The following is a 26119-nucleotide window of genomic DNA, read 5'->3' as shown; positions in this document are numbered from 1 at the left end:
AAAATAAAGGGTCACAAAAACATCCCCTTCTACTATGTGGAATCAAAACAGTCACAAATCCAACTGAATGCAGTCCAATGTGAATATCTTGCCAACCTTTTACTGACTAATATACTTTAGTTCTCTCTCTCCCTCTGTTTGCAATGCATACCTCTCCATCTCTCATACCCTCCCTCTTCCTTGCATCTCTTGTGTCTCTCTCTCCCCCCTCTCTGTCACACTAGTGTTCTTGCCTCTGGAGAACTGTGTGTGTGTAGGGCGGCTACATGGTGCAGTGGGCAAGGCGCTCACTACGAATACTGGAGACGCTGGGTTCGCCTGTTCGAGCCCAGCGCTCCACATTGCTTTCAGTTTAGCTGGTCGTCCGTACTAATACACATTGGCAGTATTAGGGGGTGGGAAACTGATGGGTGGGGATCGGGCGTTGTGGACAGCGACTCCTACAGGTCGGTTGGTGCGCCTGCGCAGTAGAATCAGGAAGCGATGGGGGCGGCGCCCCTCCAAAGCGCAGACCCCTGGCGCTGAAAGGTCGCGCCGCGCAGGTGAAAAGATGCGACTGCTGTTACCTCGAGTATCGGAGGGGACTCATGCTATGTATGACTTAGTCCACATTGCAGCCGGCTTGTGGGAGGCAAGAAACAGCGTTCGAGACAGGGGAGGGTTGAATTGGATGATACGAAATTGGGATGGGAGAAAAATAGAAAATGGGAGAAAAAGTGGATAAAAAAAAATACCGTAATTCCTCTAATAGTAACCGGGTCTCAAATACAAGCCGGGTCTCTATTAATGGCCGGGTGTGCTCTTGAGCTAAGCAATTATAAGCCGGCCTCCTAATACAAGCCGGGTTACTAATATACTGAGCTGCATACTGAGCTAGTTACTTGATTTCACTTTGAAAACGTTGAAATGACCAGTGACCACCTGTAATTGCACTGTTTACTATTTCATACAGTACTTGGTTTCAATAAATGAACCCAGTACATTTTACTGGGTTCAAACTGACACAAAATGTTGATTTATTCATTATGATCCATTTGAAAATTTGAAATATAGGCCTCCCTCTTATACAGGCCTCCTCCTAATACAAGCCTGGTACCCGCTACAGTTGAAACAAATACAAGCCGGGGTTACTATTAGAGGAATTACGGTAAGAGAACTGTGTGTGTGTGTGTGTCCCTCTCTGTGTAGAATATATCTCTATCTCTAGGGGAGCTGTCCGCTTTCAATTGGCTGCTGTGTGGTGCTGAAAATTTGCAGTGTGCTAGATGTCAAATAAATCGGCTGCAGCTACATTGAGCCATCAATGAATGGATAGAACATTTATGGAAGGTATTAGATTCTGTCAAAGAGACGCATGCCCAAAGCGTCATAGCAACAGATATACAGTACTATGTACAGATATATTTACAGATATGTCAGGACTCGGGACACAGAGTTCAAAACCGGGACATACATCACCCAATGACGAGCACTCACTGCCCAAAGGTTGACGCCCAGAAAAGTCCAGAGCACAATAGAAAGAAATCCAGGCAGAGGGAGGAGTCAGATAAACACACTTGTAGTGGTTCTTAAGTGATGATTGAGAGGGTTTATGTTTGTATGAGTCTATTTGGACGATTCTACTCATTATACTGTACCTTTAAAGTCTGCCTAATATCGAGACACAAGATCTGGAAAACGTGTGATTTGGTGGATTACATTGTTGGAATATGTTCTCAATGAGGCAATGCGCTGTTCTGTGGGTTATGAGTGGCCAGGATTACTGCTGTACAGTCCCATTCTAACATTACATTGCTAAATGCCACTCTTACAAAGCATTAATGTTTGTGATGGACATTCCTGGGGTGAGGAGGATCCTAAAGGGTGCGATTTCCTTTCACGAGTGCTGGATTATTTGGAAGAGAGAAAACGCCAGATCGGTGAGTAAAAGTAGGAACGGAGAATGGTTTGGTTTCCTAATCTTTTCCTCCCCATCTTTCTGTGTTATATATTTGAGATGTTCTTTGTGGGGAGAACTAAACTGAAAACGGGTCAGATATGACTTGAATGCCACTTGTCAGCCTTGCTGTAAAAAATCAGCTGTTCAAGCGTTTTCCCACGGGACAGATGTACTGTAGTCTAACATTACATTGAAAAACATAATCTAAAGTCTGTCACGCATTTATGGCTCAGCCTAAAGGTTAACAGTTGTTTGGATTATTACCAGAGTTCAGTCACACACACGACACACAGATGTTTTCAGCAGAAGTCAAAGCGGCGCTCAAACGATCTGATATGGCCATAGTTGCACAAGGTTCAAACGACCATGTTTGCTACTGAGCAAAAACAGAGATGGCATACTTTCGGCAGAGCAGCAGTTATCTTCAGTCTAACGCTTTTATAATGCCATACTATAACCAACAACCTTGTCATGCTCATATAAATAAAGCTGTATACATTTTAATTTAGATATAAATTATCTCAGGGGTGCACAATGACATTACCTTGTTGTGTGTGGAGCCTCCATGCTAAGCAGTGATGCCTGGGTCGCCCACTATTGGAGCCAAGTTCCGCCGATGAAGAAAGTTTGTAAAAACGTCCTATTGGCACCGATTGATTCTTAGAGACAAACTGACAGCCCTACTTTACACACATACTATACTGTACTGCACCCACTTTCTCTCTCTGTGTGTGTGTGTGTCTCTCTCTCTCAAACACACAAATACACTCAATAATACAGAAACAGGGAGGAAGAATAAAGGGCCTCTGATACATAAGCAAACACATACAGGAGGGTGGTGGTGTGTGTGTGTCTGTTTTTGTGTGTGCAAGCATTATGTGTGTGTGTGTGTGTGTGTTTGGGGGGGGGGGGGTATGACACCTCAGGCCCTCTCTGGTCTTTCCGATACAAAGAGCTCCTTCATCCTCCTCTTCCTCCTGACACCAGACTGAATATTCAGTCTCCTCTGGTCACAACGCCTCGCGTACAGTGTGACTCGGGAGACGCATGCTGACGCACATACACACACACACACGCATATTAGGGTTGCCACGGCGATGTGGAATTTCCCATGGCTAATAAACTCATGACAACAACGGTATTAACGGTGACACCGGACATTTTACAAAACGACGCTCAATATCTGTAACGTTATACGGCTACATTGATCTGCTGTGTCTGTCCGTCTACGTCTGTTTTTAATAAACCTACCAGTAATACCTTCCGTCACTCCATTGACGGACGGATCACATACGCATTGATCTCCTCTCCAGTCGTGCTTTCGCTGCTGGAGGTTTAACCCAAAATAATTCTGAATCCTCTGCTATCGGTGTGTAAAGTGTCGTGTCTCTAGACTGCAGGGGTGTCAAATTCATTTTCACCGAGGGCCACATCAGCATTATGGTTGCCCAAATGGGCCAAAGACAGTATAAATGTAAATGCAATGTAATGTAAAATAAATGTAGCTACTCCTTTACATAGTTAAATAACTGTTTCTGTATTTCTTATTAAAGTTACAAATATTACATAATGCATTTCCATAGATGTAAAAAATATGTTAGCTTATTGCTGTTATTTTAACATTTCTTATTTTCTTAAATTGTTATAGGTCTATACATTTAATTTATCAGGTTAAGAACCCCATATTACTCCATCAATCAATGATTGAATCAAACTATTCAAGTAAATAACAAAGAAAAACATCGTCAAATACAAGCTATGACATTACCGTAATTTTCGGACTATAAGCCACGCCCTTTCCCCCCATTTTTCGACCCTGCAGCTTATATAACGGTGCGGCTAATCTATGGATTTTTACAGCTAACGGCCACTAGGGGATCTCCTAAATCTATGGATTTTACAGGTTACAGTCCACCACCTTTAACTCTCACAGGCACACAGCTGCTGCAAGTTAATAAATGGGAGCTTATCATTTGGCACTAAAAGCTAAACATTGTCGCTGATATGGCTGTCCGCAACATGTCATTAATTGTGTACGCGACGTGCAATTGTGCAATGACAACGTTACCGTGAGCTAGGTTAGCTAGCATGAGCTACCGCTATATGGAAAGACTGTAACGTTACTGCCGGTGACATTGTGATTTAACTTGGAATACTCCTTTGCCAACTTGCTGTACTTTGCTTGCAGATCTGCAGTCATTATTGCTGGATTATTAATAGCCCCAACTTTAGCCAAGGTAACGTCAAAGCTAGCTTTCGGTTAGCTGTTCAATGCTAATAACACCAGCCACCAAGCGAACTCATCAGAGCTCCCCGTCAACAGCGCTGTCGGGACAATGGCATTTTAAGAAAGTATCTGCTCTGCTGTTAATGGCAATTGACACTTTAATTCACGGTCGATTAAGCACACCAGGGTTCGAAATTAACGGGGGCTTGGGGCAAAATGCCCTCGAAAATTGACCAAATGCCCTCGAACATCAGTTAAGGGGGGCAAAAAAAGCCCCCGACAGTTTACTAATTATATATATAATTATATATATGCTCTACAGTGCGAGCATTTCCCTCGTATTGCCCCTAATAATATGTGTGTGTGCAAACCGGAAAAATCATTTACTCACAGACGAGTGATTGTGAAGATTACAAAACAGCTCCGCTGTTAATAGTTCAGATTGAAACTGGACTGAAATTCAGTTTTTGGGTGGAATGTTTGTTCCAAGGAGGAGGGAGGCGGGGCCCGCTGCGTGTTACAGGCACTTGAGAGGATGCGAACACAGAGAGAGCGCTCTGCTCTCATCAAGCATTACACTGCTATCTTAACGTTAGCAAGCTAAGCATCTGCATAGCGCGACCTGTGTTCTGTGTAACGTTAAGTAACTTGTGTTCGGCGGGGAAAGACCATTCCATTTGTAACACAACTCCAAAAGAATAACATCCAAATCCGATCCCGATGCGCATTTCCTTCATTCCACAGCGCTGAGCGCGCAACGTATTTCATTGATCGATCTGGCCAGAGCCTATACTCACAAGTCACAAACGTTGCGTGTGTGGGGTTTTTCATCAATTTGAAACAAGCTTCTTGACTGTTGGAATTAGGGATGTTAAAAATAAAATATCTAATAATATTATTCAATATTAGACATTCATTGATCCAGAGGCAACCGGTTATTATATCAAGACAACAACACAACTTGCCCTCACTCAGGGACAATAATATTTAATCTATTTAGATAGAGTATGTATGTATTATGTAAGGGATAATGTATGCCTACACGGAGTTTAAAATACCGAGGCGCCGCGCCGAGGTGTTTTAAACGTAGTGAAGGTCAATTATTTTGCGACAATGACCGAGTAGGCTATACATTATCCCGCTTATTACATGGCTAACTTACTAACAATATACCTAATTCATTTGACAAATCGCAGTTGTTCTGTGGCTCTGTCAGCCCAAATAAAGTGATTATTATTATCGCGGGCAGCCTCTGTGTTCTGGCTCCGCTATGTTTCGCTCCGCCCCCTGTCATCGCCGGCACGGCAGTGTCTAATTGCACTGAAACAGTGTGTCAGTGGGCTTGATTGCGAACAGCTGCGCTCTGCGGTCATTATTGAAAAGTCGGGGGGCTATTGACCAATCACAAGCAAGCATTTCGGCGAATGTGAAAACGCCATGTAATAATTACAGATAATTGAAGGTACCTCAAAACATGAAACCAAGCCATGATGTCACACATCGTGTGCGTGTGTGTGTGTTACTTGAACAATTGTCACTGTGCTCCTAAATTTCTGTGTGCTCCTAAATTTGTATTTAGATTTTATTTATTAACATTTTATTTAGGAGCACATGTGCTCCTTGGGAAAAAGGTTAGCGTAGAGCCCTATATATGGAGACATTAACATTACGTTATCAAACATAGGGACGAAGACTGTAAAAAAAGTGTCAACAATGTTTTATAATCTTTATGTTAATTTTCATTATAAAAATGTTGTGCCCCCGAAATACAAAAAAAAGCCCCCGAAAAGCAATTAAGGGGGGCAAAAAAAGCCCTTGAAAAAAAATGTTAATTTCTAACCCTGAAGCACACGTTTGTTTTATAATGCTCACCCAGCGAAGTATGAGTATATAAAGTATCTACAGAGCCCAACGTCCGCAGTGTTGTTGATAAATTACGTCATATGGTATCGGAGCGCAACATTAGAGGGTACTCGCCGATACCGATACCAGCATTTTAGGCAGTATCGGCGGCATTTCCGATACTGGTATCGGAACAACTCTAATTATTATGATTTAACCTATTAAGCCTTAAGGTCCCCCTTAAGGTCTCTGGTCTGCATCCCCTTAACAATTGTATGTATTGAGCCGTACTGTATTGTACCCATTCTGCAATCTGTTAAATAAAGTTTTCATTCATTCACTGCAAAGCTGCCCGTTACGTTAGCATTAGCTAGCAAGTCTAACCAGTTAATACTGGGTCATTGGCAGCTTGGTCTGAATGCGCTGACTCAATATTTATTAAGTTAGCAGCTCATATATAGTACAGTTAGCGAGACTAGTATGCTATGTATCTTGGCTATGCTACCATGATGCTACAATTAGCTGTACAATGCAATGGCGAAAACAACTTTTATTTAATGTACGACTTAGTCCTGCCTCACTAACTGAAAACCATGCAGCTTCCATTTCATGCTGGATTGGCTATGTTATGTTATATTGTCCTGTCCTGTATATTAATGTGAAAACGGTCATAAGGATAGCATCCTGGCTGTCACCGTTCTCCCGCTAGCAGAGCTAAAAATAAATATGCAGAATTGTTATGATTAGCAAGAACAACAAGAAAAATACAAGTGTAAGATGGATAGGAACGGATGTATGACTTTATGTATAACGACATGATTAGGCCACGGTTCCAAGTTCGGTAGCTAAACCATGAGAGACGTCAAGATCCAAACGCTTGTGCATAATGAACTGTGTAAGGGGCATGAAATGATAATGATGATGGTGATTGTAATCCAATCCAATTCTGGTAATCCAATCTTGACACAATTTGAAGAGCAATTATTATTATTATTCGTGACTTGTTTTGTCTACCTAAATGTTTACTGTTTACTGTGAGCGATTTGTAGTGCCAAATTTCCCTCGGGATGAATAAAGTATTTCTATTCTATTCAATTAGGATGGAAACAGTTGACCGGACACGCATCCTGGAGACACCGCAGCAGAAGATATGAAACGCATGTATACATGCAACTGCTATTGGATGTGTGGCGCTCCACACACCTGCCTTCCCCTGGGGGGGGGGGGGGCGTGTCGCAAGCAAGACCACGAAGGATCCCTCGCCAGCTCTAGTTTCATACGGTACCATTATTTCTTATCATTTACATGAAATACGATCATGTTGTTGGCAGGTCGCTATTCAAATGTGTTAAAATTTTCAGTTGATTCCGTATAATACACACAAATAAATACATGCTCACGCACACACATACAAACATACCTGTGCATGCACACACACACATTATGCAAACATAAGAGACATACGCACAGAAACACTCCCCGGGAACTTTCTCCCTCTCTGTTGCTTTATGAATCAAAAGTACAAAATGTACAGAACATCTCTCCTGCTCACTCAGCCCCTCCTCCTGGCCTGAACCAACCCTTGTTCCTTCCCAAAATGTGTTGTTTTATTTATTCAGAATGCTGTGTAATCTGTGTCTGGTGAAGCCCTGCTCAAAGGCCTATGCTACCCTACTTCTGCCTTCTCTCTCTCTCTCTCTCTCTCCCTGTTCCTCCAGGGTATTTCATTCTCTTAAAACAGGGTCCTCTTTGAACCTGAAGCCAACCCGGGACATCTGAACCGACCACCGCTCACTCTCCACTGTGGAGCTCTGTAATGTGAATTAATTCCACACACAGTCACCACCACCTCTTCTGCAATTTATTCTGGTTTCATTCTGGTTCCGGAGCAAATGCAGTCCGTCTCACAGCTGGCGGAGAGGCTCGTGATGAAAGGATGAGCAGTTAAATAACGACAAACAGACAAACAGACAGCCAGACAGACACTTCTGCCAAGAGCAGTTCTGAAGAGAGGATCAATTATACCCACGGTATCTACAGACGCGCAGACACTCTCTTTCAAACACACACCAAAACATTTTTCTCTCCCCAGGGGCGGGGCTTAGAGCTCCACACCAATGGCAGACCCACCTGGTTGTCTTGGAAACGGGGGGCCTATCGGGCTTGGGCAAGGCAGCAGAGCTAGGCTTGGGAGCTGGAGCTGGAGGAAAGAGAGAGAGAATAAAAGAGAGAAAGGAGGAGAGGGTGAAATACAGACAGAAGATAAGGCCCAGCTGAGGTCTGATTAGATGACTCATATGACACATTTCCTTCATATGTCCTGGGGATCTAGGGCAAATGCATTTTTCTATATTTGTACCATTCTGGCGTACCTAATATGTGAACTGAATTCCTCCCATGTGCATTTACCCACACATTATCTCATCCACTAGAGCTGTCCCCAAGCCTGTTTTTGGGATTCGAACATTCGCCAGGGTTTTTAGAACGGACATTCGAACCATCGTTTTTAATCATGCAAAGAATTTGCTCCTAAATACTTTTTCTGGTTCAGTACTGTCGAGTCTTAGCGCACATTTACGCATATAATGTAGCGCATATGTGCACATTGCCAAACGGGAGGCTTCAATAACGTTTGGATGATAATCCATTTTGTGAATACATTTCTTGAAACAACATCTTAACGTTAGCAAGCTAAATGGCTGCGCTCTGCATAGCTTAATTAACGTGCATAACATAACTTACCTGTGTAACGTTAAGTAACTTGTGTTCCGCTGGGAAAGCATCAGTATCACTGCATACACTTGGTCCAAGTGTATGCCGTGATACTGTGACTTGGTTCAATCCAAACGTCCATTCGGAAACGTTGTATTATGAAATAAGACGGGTGAGTGTGAGTCACTAAACTCTTTTTTTGCATGATTGATTCATTTCCCGATATGACGGTGACCCGTCCTCATCTCACTAGACTGTGTTGTTGTGTCTGTGTTTGCGCATGACTTTCGATTAATTGTAAACACAACATAGTACTGTGATATTCTGATATATATCACATTCCGATATATTATTAGTGTAAAATACATTTTAAAATATATATATAATTGTTAAAAAAAAATTAAATAAAAAGCGGATAACATGCAGGTTATCTCCTCTACCTGCATGTTATCTCCTCTACCTGCATGTTATCTCATCTTACCTGCATGTTATCTCGTCTACCTGCATGTTATCTCCTCTACCTGCATGTTATCTCATCTACCTGCATGTTATCTCATCTACCTCCATGTTATCTCATCTTACCTGCATGTTATCTCATCTTACCTGCATGGTATCTCCTCTACCTGCATGTTATCTCATCTACCTGCATGTTATCTCATCTACCTGCATGTTATCTCCTCTACCTGCATGTTATCTCATCTACCTGCATGTTATCTCATCTACCTGCATGTTATCTCATCTACCTGCATGTTATCTCATCTACCTGCATGTTATCTCATCTTACCTGCATGTTATCTCATCTACCTGCATGTTATCTCATCTACCTGCATGTTATCTCATCTACCTGCATGTTATCTCATCTACCTGCATGTTATCTCCTCTACCTGCATGTTATCTCATCTACCTGCATGTTATCTCATCTACCTCCATGTTATCTCCTCTACCTGCATGTTATCTCCTCTACCTGCATGTTATCTCCTCTACCTGCATGTTATCTCATCAACCTGCATGTTATCTCCTCTACCTGCATGTTATCTCCTCTACCTGCATGTTATCTCCTCTACCTGCATGTTATCTCCTCTACCTGCATGTTATCTCATCTACCTGCATGTTATCTCCTCTACCTGCATGTTATCTCCTCTACCTGCATGTTATCTCATCTACCTGCATGTTATCTCATCAACCTGCATGTTATCTCATCTACCTGCATGTTATCTTATTACAATGAACACAAAACCTCATTAGAGGGATTCAGCATAAATATTTCATGGTAAGTTTCCATGAACATTTTTTATCAGGTCATTGGTGACATATTTGGGACCCACCTGTGAGTTTCTTAGCAGGGGCTGTGGTGGTGGTGGTGGTGGTGCTAGTACTGGCACCGCTGGCCGGCCTGGTCGGTGTCTTCTTGGTGGCTGCTGTCCCGGTGGCTGACTTCACACCGTTGGTGGAGGAGGCGGCGATGGGGGGCCGCGTGAGGCCGGTGGGTTTCTTCTCCCCCACCTTGGTGGCGGTCTTAGAGGCCAGGGCTCCGACTGGCTTCTTGGAAGCTGCGGCGGTGACTGTGGTCTTCTTGTCTGCCGTCCCTGTGGTGGTGGCGGCGGTGACGGTGGTCTTCTTGTCTGCCGTCCCTGTGGTGGTGGTCTTCTTGGCCAGGCCATTGGTCTGTGGTGCGTTGGGTCGTGAGCCAAGCCCGGTTCTGGTGGGGCCGGTGGTGCCGGGCTTCGTCTTTGCCGGGGCCTTGTTGGTGTTCTTGGCTTTGGGGTCCTCTGAGGCCTTGCTGCCAGGCTTGGTGGCAGGAGTCTCCTTAGTTGGTCCTGGCTGGGGTTCACCTATCTCACCGGTCGGCTGCTGGCCCAGTACCTCCCCCATCGGACCGGCCACCTGGCTAGGCTCCTCCCCCAGGGGCAGTGCTGCCTCGGCTACGGGATTGGATTCCAGTGTTTCCATTGGCTCCAGCGCTGCCGTGGCAACCCCGTCCGGTTTCATCTCCCCTCGCTGGCGGTGGTCAGTCTCTCAGAGGAGCGCTGAAGAGATCAACACTCACAATGATACCACAGGTCTAGAGGACAGAGAGAGAGAGAGAAATATGGGAACACAGTCAGACAATGTCAAGCCCAAACATGAAACGCGGTTAGGCCAGAGAGGAATCAGATAAGGACATAGCTTATGCTTACATACCACACACACTACACACACGGAGGGACATGTTTACACAATGCTATTGAAATGAGTCTTCCCGCATATCCCTTCTAGTCACACATAGCCTACAGTAGACGCAGTCCCGTCATCAGGTCAGCGGACAGGGTTGGCTGCAGTGCCTTGTTCAAAGGCAGACATTGTTAGAGGAGGAGGCCATTTCCACTCTACATTGTCAAGTGCTTTTGAGTGTCTACTAGGAAAGCGCTGCATAAATGCAACGATTCTTTCATATATTCAGTCATGTAGATGTCATCATATCAGCTAACTGGAATACACCCTCCTGTTGTGAGCGAACTGGAATACACCCTCCTGTTGTGAGCGAACTGGAATACACCCTCCTGTTGTGAGCGAACTGGAATACACCCTCCTGTTGTGAGCGAACTGGAATACACCCTCCTGTTGTGAGCTAACTGGAATACACCCTCCTGTTGTGAGCGAACTGGAATACACCCTCCTGTTGTGAGTAGGGGTGCAACGATGCGACCTCACAACAATTAATTTCGATTACGATTATTCAGGCAACGATTCAATGCATCATGAAATCTCTTCATTTGACCATGATTCGATTCGATTAATTTCCAATACGTTTTCTATAAGTTAATTCCCCCAAAAATTTGGAATACAAAAATGTGGCTGGGGGAACTGATTCACTCAGCATGAATGGACTATAGGTCAATAAAAACAATACACACAACAAAAAAAACATTACATTTAAAAAAAATTATTAAATTAAAAAAGAAAATTCGATTAGAATCGATTCTAACATTTTCAAATCGATGCAGTTGAATCGTCACATTAGAATCGATGCATTTCGATTAATCTATGCATCGTTACACCCCTAGTTGTGAGCTAACTGGAATACACCCTCCTGTTGTGAGCTAACTGGAATACACCCTCCTGTTGTGAGCTAACTGGAATACACCCTCCTGTTGTGAGCTAACTGGAATACACCCTCCTGTTGTGAGCTAACTGGAATACACCCCCCTGTTGTGAGCTAACTGGAATACACCCTCCTGTTGTGAGCTAACTGGAATACACCCTCCTGTTGTGAGCTAACTGGAATACACCCTCCTGTTGTGAGCTAACTGGAATAGACCCTCCTGTTGTGAGCTAACTGGAATATACCCTCCTGTTGTGAGCTAACTGGAATATACCCTCCTGTTGTGAGCTAACTGGCATACACCCTCCTGTTGTGAGCTAACTGAAAGTCTCCTCATCCAACTAGCTGGACTCAGTGTCTAAGAGGTGATGTAGCTGGACTCAGTGTCTAAGAGGTGATGCAGCATCTTAAACTAGCTGGACTCAGTGTCTAAGAGGTGATGCAGCATCTTAAACTAGCTGGACTCAGTGTCTAAGAGGTGATGCAGCATCTTAAACTAGCTGGACTCAGTGTCTAAGAGGTGATGCAGCATCTTAAACTAGCTGGACTCAGTGTCTAAGAGGTGATGCAGCATCTTAAACTAGCTGGACTCAGTGTCTAAGAGGTGATGCAGCATCTTAAACTAGCTGGACTCAGTGTCTAAGAGGTGATGCAGCATCTTAAACTAGCTGTACTCAGTGTCTAAGAGGTGATGCAGCATCTTAAACTAGCTGGACTCGTCTAAGAGGTGATGCAGCATCTCAAACTTGAGACAATTTGGAATCCATTATGGATAATATAAATATGGATTATATTAGAGCCAAGCATAACCCCCCACCCACCATACTAAATGTAACTGCAAATTAATGCAGTTTGTATATACAGTACTTTCATAGCCTGTCAAAGAGAAATTAGCCTCAGGCCTTTAATTAGTGCAGCTGCCTGTTTATGTACGTTTTACCCCCCTATTATTTTTTTCTTAGTTTTATACTGTTGCATGGCTATTTAATGTTTGTGTTATAAATGAAAAGCCAAAACCAATATGTAAAAATAAATAATAATAATAATAATAATAATAATAATAATAATAATAAAAAGGATCTGAACCACATTCTGCCACAATGTAAACAATCTGAATGGAGGTTTATTGCCAGCCAGGTGCGTCAAACATACACGGAATATGGCTTGGTGCTTGCTAACACAAAGAGGACAAAAACAACACATCTAGAGTTAATATAAAAGGGAATATATAAATTGAGACTTAAAAATACAAAACAAGCATTATGCAGAGAAGCGGTGGAGGTTTTGTACAGATGCAGCGGAGGTCAAAGGTTAAATTTTTTATCTGAGAAGCGTCTGAATAATACAGTATTAGGGGCATAATAAACAGGATATAGCCTGCAGAGAATTTGCAGGGGTGGAAAGAATAAAAGCAGTTTCATTTGTGGCATCCAAATAAATGGCTCTGGTTGCAGGACGCCAACAGTGGAAGTGTGAGAGAGAGTTGGAGAGGAATAATGTATGATGGAATACAGCTAGTTTAGCGTTTTCTAAAAGATAAAAACAGTGGTTTTGTGTTTGTGAATTTCTAAATTGTGCCAATAACTTGTCGCCCACTTGGTGTAATGTTCATAGCCTATGGATACGGACACACTGAAGTTGTGGCTAGCTAACTGTTAGTTGTGCTATATGCGCATGAAACAAACACTTTTTCATCAAGAGATCTGCTGTGGAAAGCTGCTGCAGACAGTAGGGATGCACCGAATATTCAGCCACCGAAAATTTGGGTTTTAGCACCGAAAATATATCACTGAATGTCAAAGAACAGGGTTACGTAACGTTCGTAACCTAAAGTGTTGTTGTGATGACGTAATCAAAACGAGGCTACAGACTTTGCTCAACGTATAACGTGAGCAGCTTGGCAGCTCTTCCTGCTTCTGCAGCCTGTGATAACTAACTCCTCTTGGGAGTCGCGCTGTTTCTATGTAAACTCTGCGAGCAACAAATCCAATAAATGCGTCTTTAACATGCTTTATATCCTCGCCATTACTATATGCCCGTCGCGGTTAAAACCTTTTAAACTAACGTTAAGCTAGCTAACAACGCTTCCGGTCCTCTTTCACTCGTCTCTCGTAAACTACGTCATCCCCCGCTAAGAGTCACGGGAGATGTAGTAAATACAACAGTCCTTCCATAATTCCATGAATTATGACAGTATTATACAGTAACATCATTAAGTCTGCTATAAGCTATTATCCCTCTCGTGTGTCTGTCTTTATGCAGATCTTTATGCAGTTTTAAAGCACCTTGGCTTTGTTCTGAATGCACTTTACTCTAATGAAAATGCACTCGACTTTAATGCACATTTTGTTGTATGCAAAGAGAAAATGGTTAAATTGTACAATCTTTGTCAGTCTGGAATTAATGCATTCAAAAGTGCTGAATAAATGTTTAATGGGCCCATAAGAGTGATTATTAATATTATTTAAGTTTAAGTTTTGCCATAATCATGTCTTTTGCCATTATCAGGTAGCTAAAAAAAATAAATAAAAAATACATTATATATATTTATATTAATCATTTTCAGCCTTTCGGCATTCGGTTTTCGGCCAACTGTTTCCTATTTTCGGTATCGGTTTCGGCCAAGAATTTCCATTCGGTGCATCCCTAGCAGACAGTGCAGACAAAGTAGAGGTAATGTAATGTTAATTATTACAAATGGTGAAATCTTCCAGGATACAACAGAAACCCTGGCCAGCGGAGCTAATATCGGTTACTTTATTTCCCCTCTGCGCTGAAATTGGTATCAAGCCCACAAGTGTGGAAGACTAGCTCCTCTGGGATCATGGAACTAGAAGTTAGGGGAGCGCAAGCAGAAAGCCTTATCGCCAACGTGCGCCTATTTGCATGCACATTGCACACACACACACATCATGCACTTCTTCTAATCGAGTCATGACACGAAAAGCCTCTCAAAATATGCTTCATAATCACTCTGTGAACGAGTAAAACTGAAAGCGTGTGGTTTGAGGCCAGTACATGCTGAACCAATCTGGAGAAGGAGAAGAAAAAAGGAAGGAAAAGTAGCTGGAAAAAAGCCTCTTGACGCAGGAAGATGAAAAGACTGAGACGTGTTGTTAACACCGTTCCCAATGACAGGGATTCAGCTCCAGTGCTGCATCATAAAACCCAGAGACCAGCATGCTGCCTCTGGGATGAGACGTGACGCCACAGGGAGACTAGAGGTGTCCAACCCACAGAGTACAGCCTGGGCTGGGCAATACTTTAGAGACGTGACGCCACAGGGGGACTAGAGGTGTCCAACCCACAGAGTACAGCCTGGGCTGGGCAATACTTTAGAGACGTGACGCCACAGGGGGACTAGAGGTGTCCAACCCACAGAGTACAGCCTGGGCTGGGCAATACTTTAGAGACGTGACGCCACAGGGGGACTAGAGGTGTCCAACCCACAGAGTACAGCCTGGGCTGGGCAATACTTTAGAGACGTGACGCCACAGGGGGACTAGAGGTGTCCAACCCACAGAGTACAGCCTGGGCTGGGCAATACTTTAGAGACGTGACGCCACAGGGGGACTAGAGGTGTCCAACCCACAGAGTACAGCCTGGGCTGGGCAATACTTTAGAGACGTGACGCCACAGGGAGACTAGAGGTGTCCAACCCACAGAGTACAGCCTGGGCTGGGCAATACTTTAGAGACGTGACGCCACAGGGAGACTAGAGGTGTCCAACCCACAGAGTACAGCCTGGGCTGGGCAATACTTTAGAGACGTGACGCCACAGGGAGACTAGAGGTGTCCAACCCACAGAGTACAGCCTGGGCTGGGTGTTATTCAGTATTGTATTGGGATTGTATCGTGATGATATTATGATATTGCACAATTCTGTCATCTATATGAATCATAACAAAAATTGTATCTTCAATATTTAAAAATAACAGACTTTGGTTTATATATCACACTTTACATGATCACGCAGTTCAATGAGATGAACATTGATGAATTCCAGTTCCATGAGCCCATGTGTAACTATACTGTTCAGTAAACGTAAAGTGATTGGATCAATACTAAGTATCGGCTGATAATTTAAAGGGGTGTATTATGTATCCTTTCAACAATTGTATGTATCGAACACACAGTTGTTGGTGTGTGTAGCGATTTCCTTCCCTATCTGGTGTCTGGCTAACCCACAACAACCAGGACTAAAACACAAACAGGGCAATACAGTAGGTAGCAGGGCTTGCGACTAATTCCATCCCTTGGATGATTATTATAGTCAAGTTAGACCGCGCTCTCAAGTTCTGACACTGGGTGCTGTTCTTATAGCCAAATCCTTCGTTATAAGAGAATATGTGACACTGACTAGGGCTGGGCGATATGGCCTAAATATGATATCACGATATTTTCTGACCTTTCGGCGATACACGATACGCATCACGATGTTTTTCTTTTTTTCCCCAAAATTCATTATGAGGCTTACCAAGACAGTATTTGAGTTTGCAAGCTAACATTAAAGACAAAATAAAATACCCATGCATTTAGCATTTTTATATTATATATTAGATTTAGATTATTGGATTATTAGATTATATATTGCATATATTTAGCAATGAGATATTATATGATTTAGATATGAAATATGATGAATTGAAAATGGGGGACCCTGATGTAAACAAGACGAAAGTCTTTCTCTGGTCTGCATCCTCCAGTCCGCTGTTGACTGTTGTTGTATTGAGCTGTACTGTATTGTACCCATGCTGCAATCTTTTAATAACGTTCTCATTCATTCAGCCGGCAAACAGAATCATTTTGATTGACAGTCGCGTCTGCCAATTACGTCACATCGCTTGCACCCGCCCTGCTGTTCTTAGCACCAATCGGAAAGCGCGTATTTATTTTTTACTTCCGCCATGGAGAGCTCAATGACAATAACAATGGCAGCTCGCCGCGTCCGACGTTTAGCTCCGCAGAAGGACTAAACGACTGGAGGCATAATGATTTTACTGCAACGGATTTTATAATAAAAGCCTTTCCATACATCTGTCTGATTGAAAACTTTATTAACAGACCGCTGAATGGGCACAACTGAGTCAGCACGGGCTGAGATATGAACGAGCTTGCTATATCTAGGTCGACCTCGGTCGGCACTATGTAAATACGCTGATGTTATTGAAAGTGTAACTATATAGAGACCTCTGAACAGGTCCTGCATTATTATTATTATAACGTTAATGCCACAACGAATGCCTTTGTTATCATAAGTAGTCACTTTTGATGCAGTAGTGTGTGTGTGGGGCGGCGCTGTTCAAAAGTGTCAACGTGTGGACCAGATTGACGCGACACAAGCCTCTTGGGCAAAACATCACGATATCCACGATACGTTTAAAAAGTGTATCGTTAATTAACTGTACCCGATATTTATATAATATCGTCATATCGCCCAGCCCTAACACTGACGACAGATTTAATGCACAAGCAGAGGTGCTCCGTGGCAGTTTCCACAAAAGAGGCTACAGTGCCGATTTGACACTCAAAGCCCTGAACAAAACCAAACATATCGATAGGGCCACGTTGTTCACCCCCAGAAAGAAAGAAGATAAAACAGACAAAGTATCTTATGTGTCTACTTACAGCCCTATCACAAGAGACACACGGAGTATTGTCAATAAATATTGGCATATTCTGCAGTCCGACCCTCTTATAGGGGCAGCGTTTCAACATTCGCCTAACTATTTTTATAAGAGACAAGCGAATCTATCTAGTCAAAACTGACTTGCCCTTAAAGAAACCTTCTCATTTTATGTCCAATATCCCAGATGGTAATTTTCCCTGTCAAGCCTGTGTACAGTGCCAAGGCATGATTAAAAGGTAAATTTTTCGCACACCCTAAAACGGGGAAAAATATACCTGTCAAAGGACGGATTACGTGTAATTCGTCTAATCTGGTGTATTTGCTCAAATGTCCTTATAATTTTTCTTATGTGGGCAAAACAACGAGAGCCTTTAAATCAAGAATCAGTGAACACAAATGTGCTGTGAGAAATTCAGATGTCAAGTCGTCGGTAGCTCGACATTTCTCCAAGTGTAAACATACCGTCAACGATCTCAAATATATGGGACTAGAGTTAGTACTCAGGCCCACGAGAGATGGAGACAGACACAAGTTGCTGTTGCAACGTGAATGTTATTATATCCACCTGTTCAATTGCATCGAACCTAGAGGAATGAATGAAGAGAACGTTTTAACCTGTTTCCTCTAACCTCCTTATACCTACATTATTATTTCTGGTTTAATAAAGTTGTTGTTTGTTTCTAAACAAGAGGTATGTTTCTCAAGGATGCTCAATGTATAATTTGAAACTATTTAATTAAATATGTAAAGGGGCTCAATTAGCCCTAGAAACTAAGGGCATGTTATATGTTATATATCAAGTTTCTGGTAATTTTGTTTTGTTTAGTTTATAATATAGATATGTTTTTGATATAGATATATTTATATATATGTATAATTTGTGGATTTATGATTGGACTCTACTTTGATAAGTCATTCCTTTGGTCACATTGCACAGGCACACCTGCGTCGTGATGTAATTTCCTGCCGTGTCATGTAATTACCTGCCAGGTGTATATAACTACCATCTTGAATGTATTTCCATTGCTAGCCATATCACTGAAGAAGGACATAGTCCGAAACATGTCTGTTTCCTATTCAGGCTGCCATTAAAAACATTGAACCTGAGAGTGCTGGTCCGTCTACCCTGCTTTTTGATATACATCCCTTGGATGATAAAATATGTATTTGGGACAAACAAAAATCCTCCCTGGGATGCAGTCGTGACAAAGGATTTTTTCTTTTCACTTGGAAAATGTCAGTGCAAATGGTGCACGTCTTCTGAGTGCTCGCTTAGTTGACAGTGGCACGACCACTGCACAAGACCCGCAGAAATATCAGAATGTTTAATAGAATGTTTAATAAAAGGTCCCGCTGTACTGGCCATCCTCTCAGTCAAGGGAGCACTCACAAACAAGCTGCGCTATTTGAAGAGGATAACGAAAGGATAATGAAAAAAACTTTACAAAGCAGTAATAGCAGCTGAGCAGTTGATTTGATTGTGAGTGTGTATCGTTCGCTCAAAGCAGCCCGCCCTATGTTAGCTAGGTGTATCTTAGGGCGTGTTCACACCTGAAAGTCCGCGGATAGTCCGGACTATCTGGTGGACCAAATGTGAAAATGATACATTGTTTGATTTGTCTGCGTTCACACTACCCTTTTTGGTGCGGATCTCATTTGTAAACAAAGGACATACAGTCGCCAAGTCGTTCATCTATTGGACTATAGCACTCACAAACGTAAACAGTTGCCGACAGCGTAATGAGAGAGAGAGATACTGTCATTACGAGCGTGGCGCAAGTCGACTAGAGAGTAGAGTAGAGAGAGAGAGAGAGACTCCGCACGTGGCGCCAGTCTAGAGAGGAGAGAGAGAGAGGAAGAGAGAGACTGTCCGCGCGCGCCGCGAGTCTGACTTCAGAGCCACATTGCAATGCACTGTAGGCTACTTTGCTTCCTGGATTAGGTACTATAGTTCGATTGAAACGGACCGAGTCCCAACTTTTCAAGAGGACCATGGTTCAGTTGTTTGGTCCTCAAAATAGTTCGGTTTGTGTTCACACCTCTACAAACGAAACGGACTATTCATTTAAGTGGACCATGGTCCACTTAAAGTGGACCAAACAGGGTAGGTGTGAACGCGCCCTTAATATGGCTGAATGAACACACTTGTATTGCTTACAGTATTCCATGCAATTGGACACTTTTTTGTATCTACTTTTTCTCCTCCATTTTTCTGTATTTTTCTCCCATCCCAATTTTTGTCGTTATGCCAATTCCCCCCTCCCCTTCCTGGTCGTTGCGCGCATTTGCCCCCGCACATGCCGGTCTAGGGAGCCCTGAAGTCTATCACATGCGTCCTCCGATACATGTGGAGACAGCCAGCAGCCTCTTTTCACCTGGCAGCGAGGACTCTCATTGGTGAAGTGTAACGCATGGGAGGCTCATACTACCTTCCCCAATTCCCTCCCTCGCTGTGCAGGCGCCCTGACCAACCTGTAGGAGTCGCTGTTTACAACGACCAGGATACAACCCACCGGCTTCCCACCCGCTGACACTGCCAATTGTGTCAGTATGACGACCGGCCAAGCCGGAGGCACCGCTGACAGCCGGATTCGATACCAGTGTCTCTGCGGTGGTAGACAGACGCTTAGTCCGCTGTGCTACCCGGCCGCTATGCAATTGGATACTTTGACTCCCTTAGATATGTCAGATGATTTCTGTACTTTTCACTACATGTGAAACTATCCTATCAGTCCTTAAAATAATAGAGTTGCAAATATCCATAATAATCTACAAGACATCATTAACACTAACAATATATATATATTTCTTTTAGCATAATGATTCTTGTGAAATAATTTTCCTTTTGACTAAATCAATTTATTTTCGCTTTCTCTACAGAAACAAAGACTGAGGCACCTGAGACTGAGATTTGATTCTCGCTCTCTCTCTCTCTCTCTCTCTCTCATTCATCACTCTCACACACACACACACCACACAGTATTACTCTGACAATAAAATAAGAAAGGTGTTTCAATATTGTTATTGCTTTGGTTGTTTTGTTGTTACCTGTTGATCTAATGTGCCTATCGTTAAAATAAATAATTATTTCAAATACAAATAAAATTATTTATTTCCTAATCCTTTGAATGGTGTTTTTATGGCAATAACAACTAGAAAACCAAAGTAAAGATACAACATTTAGATTTTTGGGACAGTTTACATTCACTTTGGGACGGTTAAAATTGTATTTCGGGACGGTTCTGGGACGGTGGTGAAAAAGGTTAGTCTGGAGCCCTGGTAGTAGGCAGTGTTCCTGGCTCCAAAAAGCACAGCTAGTTGATTAATTACATCTAAGGTATTGCTTATCCTTATGACATCACATTCCGAAGAGGTTGTTTAGGCGTGTTCATTTGCAGACTTCAAACCCTGGCCAAATGGCAAGGACTACCTGCGTCATCTCCCCCAGCGCCCAAATAACATTTCAGACTGACTGCCAAATCCATACCAAGACTAGGCATAAAACCTTTTCCGTAATATGTTGTCCCCTTTAACCCTTTCACTACCACACTACAGGTTAACCTTTCACTACCACACTACAGACGGTTAACCGTCTGTAGTGTGGTAGTGAAAGGGTTAACCTTCTGTAGTGTGGCAGTGAAAGGGTTAACCTTGGCTTCTGTAGTGTGGTTGTGAAAGGGTTAAAATGAGTGTGACTCAGAATGGTATCGGCAGAGGAAAAGCTATTGGTAGAACCGGAGTGGAGAGGATGTTGTGGGCGGGGCAGGAAACAGGCCTGTCACAGTTTACAAACAGAGCGAGGAGCCGGCTGGGGAGGTGCCAGCACTGCTGAGGCAACTCTCAGGCAACACAGAGCCCAGAGGAAGAGGCTTGGCCTGGGGAGCATGGGAACGGACGAGAGACAGAGAGAGGGGGGGGGGGGAGACAGAAGGGGGAAGAGAGAGACATACACATAGAGAAAGAGAGAGACATACAGAGAGAGAGGGACAGAGAAAGGGGGGTAAGAGAGAGACCGGAAGAGAGAGAAGGAATGAGAGTATGAAGAAGAGAGAGAAAGGGAGGGAACGTGTTTGAGAGGAAGAGAGAGAGGGAAGAGAGAAAGAGAGGGAGAAGGAATATGATCTCAGTGTGGGCTGACGTCTGTTGCTCCAAGTCTAAAATCCTGACATCACCCTAGCTTCCGTTGACCCATCCATCCACACACACACACACACACACACACACTAGAGCTGTCCCCAAAGCCTGTTTTGGGATTCGAACTTCGCCAGGGTTTTTCCGAACTAACCATAGTTTTTAATCATGCAAAAAATGTACTCCTAAATAATTTTTCGGGTTCAGTACTGTCGAGTCTTGACTTTAGGCACATATCGCACATTTACTCATAATGTAGCGCATATCATATGCGCATATTGCTGCGGTTATTAAGAGTAGTAGTACCCAGTACCACTTACTGTTCCCGGGAGGCTTCAATAACGTTTGGATGGTAATCCATTTTGTGAACATTTGTTGAAACAACATCTTTGTTGGCCGACAGGCTACAGCTCCTGCTATCTTAACGTTAGCAAGCTAAACGTGTTAGTCTGACTTAATTAACGTGCATAACATACCTGTGTAACGTTAAGTAACTTGTGTTCCGCTGGGAAAGTTCAGCATCACTGCATACATTTGGTTTACTTTAATCCAAACGTCCATTCGGAAACGTTGTATTATGAAATAAGACGGGTGAGTGTGAGTCACTCAACTCTCTCTTTTTTGCATGATTGATTCATTTCGTGATAATGTACGACGGTGACCCCTCCTCATCTCGACTAGACTGTGTTGTTGTGTCTGTGTTCGTGCGTGACTTTCAAATTATTGTAAACACAACATAGTACTGTGATTCTGATATATATTTTTCATGTAAAATAAATACAAAAATAAGGAGGTTCGAACCCATTAATTAAGATTCGAATGCCAATGTAACGAACAAAAGTCTGAACGTTCGGGCTCAGCCCTAACACACACACACACACACACACAGTGCCCCGTTATCGTTTCTAAAAGAGGATAGGCAGCGTCTTTATGCTGTATGCTTCCTGGAAACCAAAATACATCCCTCCTCCTCCTCCACCCTCTCGCTTCTCTTCCTTACTCATCCCTTACTCATCCTCTGTACTAAATCAAATACGTCAAAATGCCTTCTTTCATTCCCCCACTGATCCTCCTTCCCTTTCTCCCAAGCCTTTTTCCTAAACTCCTCTCCTCTCCTCTCCTCCCCCACCCTCTCTCTCTCCATCCCTCTGTTCTCTGTTTGGCTTTGCACAGATGGCCTGAGCAGCTGAGCAAGGCCAGAGGGGAAAAGAGATAGAGCGATAGAGGGAGAGAGAGAGAGATTAAGAGAGAAAGAGAAAAGAGAGGGGGAGAGAGAGAAAAGAGAGAGGGAAAGGAGAGAGAGAGAAAAGAGGGAGAGAAAGAAGGATTGTATGAAGGAAAGAGAAGCCCTGGCCTGGAGTGAAAATCCATACATTTTCAATAACATGTAAACATACACACACGCGCACGCACACACAGTCGCGCACACACACACACAACTAGTCTTGTAACCAGGTGGCCGAGAGGGATTCAGAGCTGTGAGAGGAGAGCCATGATCCACACAGGGAGCAGGGGGGGAATCCTGGGGAATAATTCAATTTAAAATCTAAACTCAATTCATCAGGATTAGATTAATCCGATTCTAGATTTCCATTCAGCCTTTTTTTGTCCAGCCTTCACTGTGAATAGATTTCAAATTGTACGATATCTTACAACATACTGTAGAATCGCGATTCATGATTTTTGCAGAATTTCCCACCTACCCCAACTAGTTTGGCTGCAATCCTACAGGTTGCCAAGAAAGACTCACATGATCTAGTCTACAACTTGCTCAAGGGCACTTCAACGGTTGCTATTGAGGGACGGGAGAGCTTTATTCATTCGAACCAGCAACCTGCAGTCACAAGCCCGCTTCTCTAACCTTTAGGCCACAATAAATTATTGTGATGAATGGAGAATCATTTAATTGAATCATGAGATTGCCAAAGATTCCACGGCACCCCTATTAACGCTGGCAGTTTTCTTGATTTACTAACAACTAAAATAATTCATCTTGCTAACGTTTGCTTGTAACGTAGCACTGTCGGACCTTTGGCACTACACACAATACTAAAATTTAAAGATGGTCCCAAATTAAGGCAGTGTGGCAGAATACTAGTAAACCCCCTCCACCCCATTACCCTCCCCCTAGGGATGGGTACCGAATTCGGTACTTTTGAGGTACCGAACCGAAACACGTCGGTACTACCGAGTATCGAATCAAGTGAGAAACCGAGAGAAAAAAAAAAAAATACTTTTTTTTTTTTTTTTACCTTTTTCTTTTCATGTCAACGTTCACACGCACAATATATGCTTACCTAGGATTTGACTTGATTCAACAACAAAGCAGTCGGAGCAATGACAAGCCGAAAACTGTCGAAATTGTAGTTATTTGAAGTTTGGATTTTTTTTTACGACTGAGGTAGGTAAATAAAATTTCGACAGTTTTCGGCTTGTCATTGCTCCGACTGCTTTGTTGTTGAATCAAGTCAAATCCTAGGTAAGCATATATTGTGCGTGTGAACGTTGACATGAAAAGAAAAAGGTTAAAAAAAAAAAAAAAAGTAAAAAAAAAAAATGTATAAAAAACATTTTTTTTTATTTTTTTTTAAAGTACCGAAAAAGGTACCGTTGGGTACCGGTATCGATTCACAGGTACCGGTACCGGTATCGGTTCAAATGTGAAAGGTACCCATCCCTACCTCCCCCATCCATTCACTTTTCGTCGCTCACCTTCAACCCCCCCCAAACCATGCCCCCTTCCCCATCTCCTAACTCCCCCTTCCTCACCTCGTCCCTCTCACCTGACACCCCCCGCCCCCCCCCAATTCTCCTGGGTTGTAAGTAGGGGTGTAACGATGCGACCTCACAACGATTAAATTCTATTGCGATTCTTCAGGCAACGATTCAATGCATCATGAAATCTCTTCATTTGACCACGATTCAATTCAATTAGATTCGATCCATCAGTTAATTCCCCCAAAAAATTTGAATACACAAATGTGGCTGGGGGAACTGATTCACTCAGCATGAATGGACTATAGTATAGGTCAATAAAAACAATACACACAACAAAAAAACGTAAACAATTTGATTCTAATCGATTAACATTTTCAAATCGATGCAGTTGAATCGTCACATTAGGATCGATGCATCGTTACACCCCTAGTTGTAAGCTATTAAACCTGTGTTTACCAAGTCTACCTGACTGTCTCTACACTCATTGATCCGAGAGGATTCTCCCACACAGCAGTCATGAGCTTTAGGCTGCGGTTAGACGTCGTTTTGTCTCGTGAGCACCGAGTGATGATACATTAGTACAATGCCAAAGCAGTAGGTGGCGATGTAGTTCAAACATGAAGGCCATTTTCAACCAATCAGAAAGGTTGAACGAGTCACTCCACATCCTGCTCAAAATCTCAGAAAGCCACCATCTTTAAATACCTCGCATGAGCCATTTAGCAACATAGCATTTAATTTTCAGCAAGAAACAAACTGCAATAAACAAAAACGGATACATTCACTGTGTGTTCTGCCTTATTTTTTGATGATTTGTTGATGAAACAAAGCTAACATCAACACAATTGACCCCCAAGAGCGGAATTTAGTCTCACAAAAAGATTGCCGATTTTGTTAGCTTACGTGCTAACGTGATTGGGATATGCCATTATAACAGTATAGCATTGTGGCTATCGTACATTAACCCTAGTAGAATGAATGGATGAAAACGTTATTTAACAGATTGCAGAATGGGTACAATACAATACGGCTCAATACAAACAATTGTTAAGGGGATGCAGACTGTTGTAGTTTGGACTGGGTTCCTTATAACAATAACTTGACAACACATGAGCTTAGTTTAGCCGCAGCTACAGGCAATCTGAGGAGGACGCAGCTGATATCCTGTATAGGTCCAGCCAGGGGAGAATTTGGCGTCTGTGTTTACTACTGCGCATGGGCGTTGGGCAAGAACGGCTCCGTATCCGGCTCGCGCAAATTACATGGCACTGTTGTCGGCGAGGTTCCAAAACGAAAACACCCTTTCAGCGTTGCCGCTAGGAAAACGCGATTTCCTGCCAAAACGGCGTTTCCTTTTAACTTGGACATGCAAACGTAATCATTCGAAAATACAACGTTGCTGTTTTCCCCCAGTGTAACCATGGCCTTAGAGAGCAGCCGATGACCCAAACCAGCGACAAGTTGTTAACTGGTTAGCTAATGCTGCTAAGTAACTAGCTAGCCTAGCAGGCCAACGTTAGCCGCTGCTCATGCTTTCCCTCTGGCATTGTTTTCTGTTCCAAGCGATTCCCCCTGCAAGCATGTAGCTACATGACAAAGCCGTTTCACTGTTGAGTGGCAGCTAACACAAGCTGCCTCAGCCAGCTAGCCCACTGCTATGGCCCATTGGCCTGGTCAGAGATCAACACATCCAGCCCACATCCAACACCGTCCCCTCACCGACCCCACCACTTTAACACCATTTGCAAATCATTCCTAAATAAAGAAATGTCACTTCAAAGCCCAGACAAGAATGTCAGATTGTAAGAAGCTAAGAAAGGTGGCGCTTTTATTAAGATT

General features: G+C 43.1%; 1 protein-coding gene across 1 annotated transcript in view; it reads right to left on the bottom strand.

Moving 5' to 3' along the window:
- Positions 1-26119, bottom strand: part of prr36b (proline rich 36b) — a 95511-nt gene that overhangs the window by 17628 nt on the left and 51764 nt on the right. The window contains exons 2-3 of the mRNA XM_084329348.1: positions 10046-10782; positions 8139-8208 (exon numbers count right to left, since the gene is read on the bottom strand). Coding sequence (XP_084185474.1) covers positions 8139-8208; positions 10046-10709 — 734 coding nt within the window. The 5' untranslated portion in view covers positions 10710-10782. The remainder of the gene's footprint in view (positions 1-8138; positions 8209-10045; positions 10783-26119) is intronic.

Source organism: Notolepis coatsorum (genome assembly GCF_963971535.1).
Source record: "Notolepis coatsorum genome assembly, chromosome: 14".
NCBI lineage: Eukaryota > Metazoa > Chordata > Actinopteri > Aulopiformes > Paralepididae > Notolepis > Notolepis coatsorum.
The sequence above is the reverse complement of the archived record's forward strand: the minus strand, read 5'-3'. Positions and strand labels throughout refer to the sequence as shown.